At 44.5% G+C, this 3,279-nt stretch overlaps 1 protein-coding gene across 1 annotated transcript in view; it reads left to right on the top strand.

Annotated features, from left to right (window-relative positions):
• The window catches only part of PITPNM1 (phosphatidylinositol transfer protein membrane associated 1), a 29,909-nt gene that overhangs the window by 11,864 nt on the left and 14,766 nt on the right, over positions 1–3,279 (top strand). The window contains exons 13-14 of the mRNA XM_029284815.1: positions 1,131–1,330; positions 1,436–1,606. Coding sequence (XP_029140648.1) covers positions 1,131–1,330; positions 1,436–1,606 — 371 coding nt within the window. The remainder of the gene's footprint in view (positions 1–1,130; positions 1,331–1,435; positions 1,607–3,279) is intronic.

Below are 3,279 nucleotides of genomic sequence, written 5' to 3'. Positions count from 1 at the left end.
CTATTAGCTATCAGTTTCCAGTAATCTGATCTGCTTGTTTGCCAGTTGGGAACAGGAAGTCAATCTAAAGAATTTCTCTAACGCTAAAGGGCATACCCTAAGGAGTCCGTTAAACTTTTCACTCTTAGAGGAAAAATAATCAAAGCACAATATAGAGTCTTCAAGAAGTTGCTGAATCTCAAATCCCAGAAGCTAAGACATTAGAATTGTTAATAGTGAGTGACAATGTTATATTCTGTAATGCTGACCAAAGGTGAAAAAACAGAGAAGAAGAGGGTGACCAGGAGCAAGATGGATAGGCTCAAGTAGAGTAACAATGGCTGCATCTTTGGAAGACCTGAAGGATCAGGTTAGGGGAGGATCCCCCCTTGAGAAAAATACATTTATTTGGCCACTAAGAGTTGATAACTGACTTGGTGGTGTATAATAACAAATACTGAGAGTGGTAGTTCAGCAGCATTTGAAGACTCATATGTTGTGCTTCGTGGGAATCATCCCAAATGGTCTCCCTTTCCAGGAAAGGTAGAATTTTAAAAGAGAGCTTCGGCTATTTCTTGGTTGTGTAAGAGATTGCTGTGATAAGGCTGTAAAGTTCACTGGAGTTGTACAATACACAGATCTAAACTAGACAAAGGTGCTTTGTATCTAGCACAGATGTTTTTGCTATGTTGGCTGGCTATTCCTTAAAATCATGCATTTCTTAGGGCTTGCAAGAGACCACACAACTCATTCACACAACGCTACAATAAGTGGGACCCTCCTGGATTCCCAGTATTCTTTCCCACTTCAGATCCAAATGCTGTATGTCTGACATTAACCGCATGAAGGATGCTGGGAATTGTAGTTCAGCAATTCTGAATCAACTGGGCCAGAGAAGAAGCTTCTTCAGAATGAAGGATTTCTGTCATTCATTTTAACTCCCACCCAATAAGTGTTGTACACTTATTAAATTTCTTCTCTTTCCTTTTTATAATTGTTACTGATTTTCTGTTTATCATCATGCGTCCTTAGTTTCTTTAGAAATTAAAGTAGCTGGACAAATGTAATTTGTGGACTATTTGAACTTGGTTGAGGGCTATTTGTATTTTCCGGCAGGAACATGATTTTTTTTTTCCCCCTCTTGCCTTTAGCCTGCAATCTAGCCTGCCTGGCTCAGAAACAGAAGGAGACCCTCGACGTAGCAGTAACTCGTCATCTTCGTTGGTGGAGACTTTTGAAGGCCCTAGCATGGTTGGGAAGCTGGAGTTTAAAGTGTCTGGTTTTTTCTTATTTGGCTCCCCTCTGGGATTGGTACTTGCACTTCGTAAAACAGTAATGCCCGCCTTGGATGGTACGGAGATTTTTTTTTTTCTTCCACCTTTCTGCATTTCCACATTTTCTGCTTTTCTCATCCATTGTAAACACAGCAATTTACACATTCGTTTGTGTCTTTCAGTGGCTCAAATGCGGCCGTCCTGCGAACAGGTCTATAACTTGTTTCATGCTGCTGACCCCTGTGCTTCCCGCCTGGAACCTCTGCTAGCTCAACAGTTTCATGCTGTGCCTCCTTTTGGGGTCCCCCGCTATCAGAAATACCCCCTGGGAGATGGCTCCTCCACTTTTTTAGGTGAGAAAAACTGTGAAGGCCAGGCTTGCATTAGATTGGTAGCACAGTGGACTGGAGAGCTCTGTGGCCGGACCCTGTAGGATTCTGTTGCTTCTTTTCTTTTGGAAATATGAAAGTGGGAGGCTAGGCTACAATGTAAGGGATAGGGCAGTGATGGTGAACCTTTTAGAGACCGAGTGCCCAAAAACTGGTCCAATCCCCGCTCCACCCCCCTGCCCACCCACACTCTGCCCCTCCATTCCCCACCTCGCCTGCCCGCAGGGCCACTCACTGCTTCCAGGGCCCGCCGCAGATTGCCCAGGCAGCCCAGCAGCACCATGGCGGCCACGTCCTCTGCCCACACCCTGCAGCATCAACTGTGCGCAATGGGGCGTGAGGGCAGAGACTAAGCTGCCTGGCTGCCATGTCCTTGGCTGCGCTGCTCCACGTGGGCCACGCTCAGGGGCAACTCTCCTCCAGGGGGGCTGTTGGTGAGGGGGTCGCGGGGGGAGGCAAGGCTGGGGCAACGCCATGTGTGCCCACAGAGGGCTCTGAGTGCCTTCTCTGGCACCCGTGCCATAGGTTCGCCACCACCGGGATAGGGGATGTTTGAGGTGTGGTTCTGAACTTAGGGAACTGCAGAGCACAGTTCTCCGGTTTATAGTACTACTGATCATGGTGGTGCATTTGTTTTAAGTCTACGATACAAAATAAAGTAAAATGCACGTTTTAGGAGATGTTGTTTTGTTCAGTCATAAGGGCTCCTATGTTGTTCTCAACAATACGCTGTAACGGAAGTGAGGGAGAATAATATTAAGGAGGAATTCTCTGGAGCCAGTCTCTTAAGGCAATAGAGGAGTTTGGTAGAGCAGCCATGTCCCTTTAGCCCTTTGATGGGAGGATGTCATATGTTTATATTATTTATTTGTAGTCGCTGTATCTATTTCTCAGTAGAAAGCGTGGTTTATTTCAGCTGAGCGGAAGAAGGGAACAGAGAGAGAAAGAGGAAAGCAAGCAAAAGGTCAACCACATTTGAAATTACAGTGTGAAAGTGCTTCTGTTTAGAAGGGAAAGAGCTTAGGAAGAGAAGGAGCCTGATAGAGCTGATCTTTCATCCTTTACTCATTAGCCTTGCTTCCTATTTATTATCCTACGTTAGCGATATAATAAAATGCTTTGTCCTTGTATGGAAAACCCGCCCGAAACAAGAGGTAACGGTGTGAAGCAGACATCTCTGAATGATAGATGTTTATTTGTAGGGAATGTTGTACGGAGGGGCGTAAAAGTTCTCACCTCTGTGGTCTGAAGTGATCACCGCCACTAATTCTGCTGCATGTGCTGATTGATACGCAGGACCTTTCTGCGCTTGAGGCTTAATCAAGACAGAAACACGTTCTGGCTGAATCTGCATTGCTTTTAGTGTCTTCATGATAGGGCCTGCTTTGGATCCCCAGCCCACAAGTCAGCCAGTGTTAAGCCCTCTGAGTTAGACTCGTGTAATAATAATAATAATAATAATAATAATAATAATAATAATAATAATAATAATAATAATAATAATAATAATAATAATAATAATAATAATAATAATAAAGTTGGAAGGGACCTTGGAGGTCATCTAGTCCAACCCCCTGCTCAGGCAGGAAACCCTACACCATTTCAGACAAATGGCTGTCCAGTCTCTTCTTAAAAAC

This window comes from Protobothrops mucrosquamatus, unplaced genomic scaffold (assembly GCF_001527695.2).
Source record: "Protobothrops mucrosquamatus isolate PMUCROS unplaced genomic scaffold, P.Mucros_1.0 scaffold970, whole genome shotgun sequence".
NCBI lineage: Eukaryota > Metazoa > Chordata > Lepidosauria > Squamata > Viperidae > Protobothrops > Protobothrops mucrosquamatus.
This window is presented reverse-complemented; position numbering and strand designations above follow the sequence as displayed.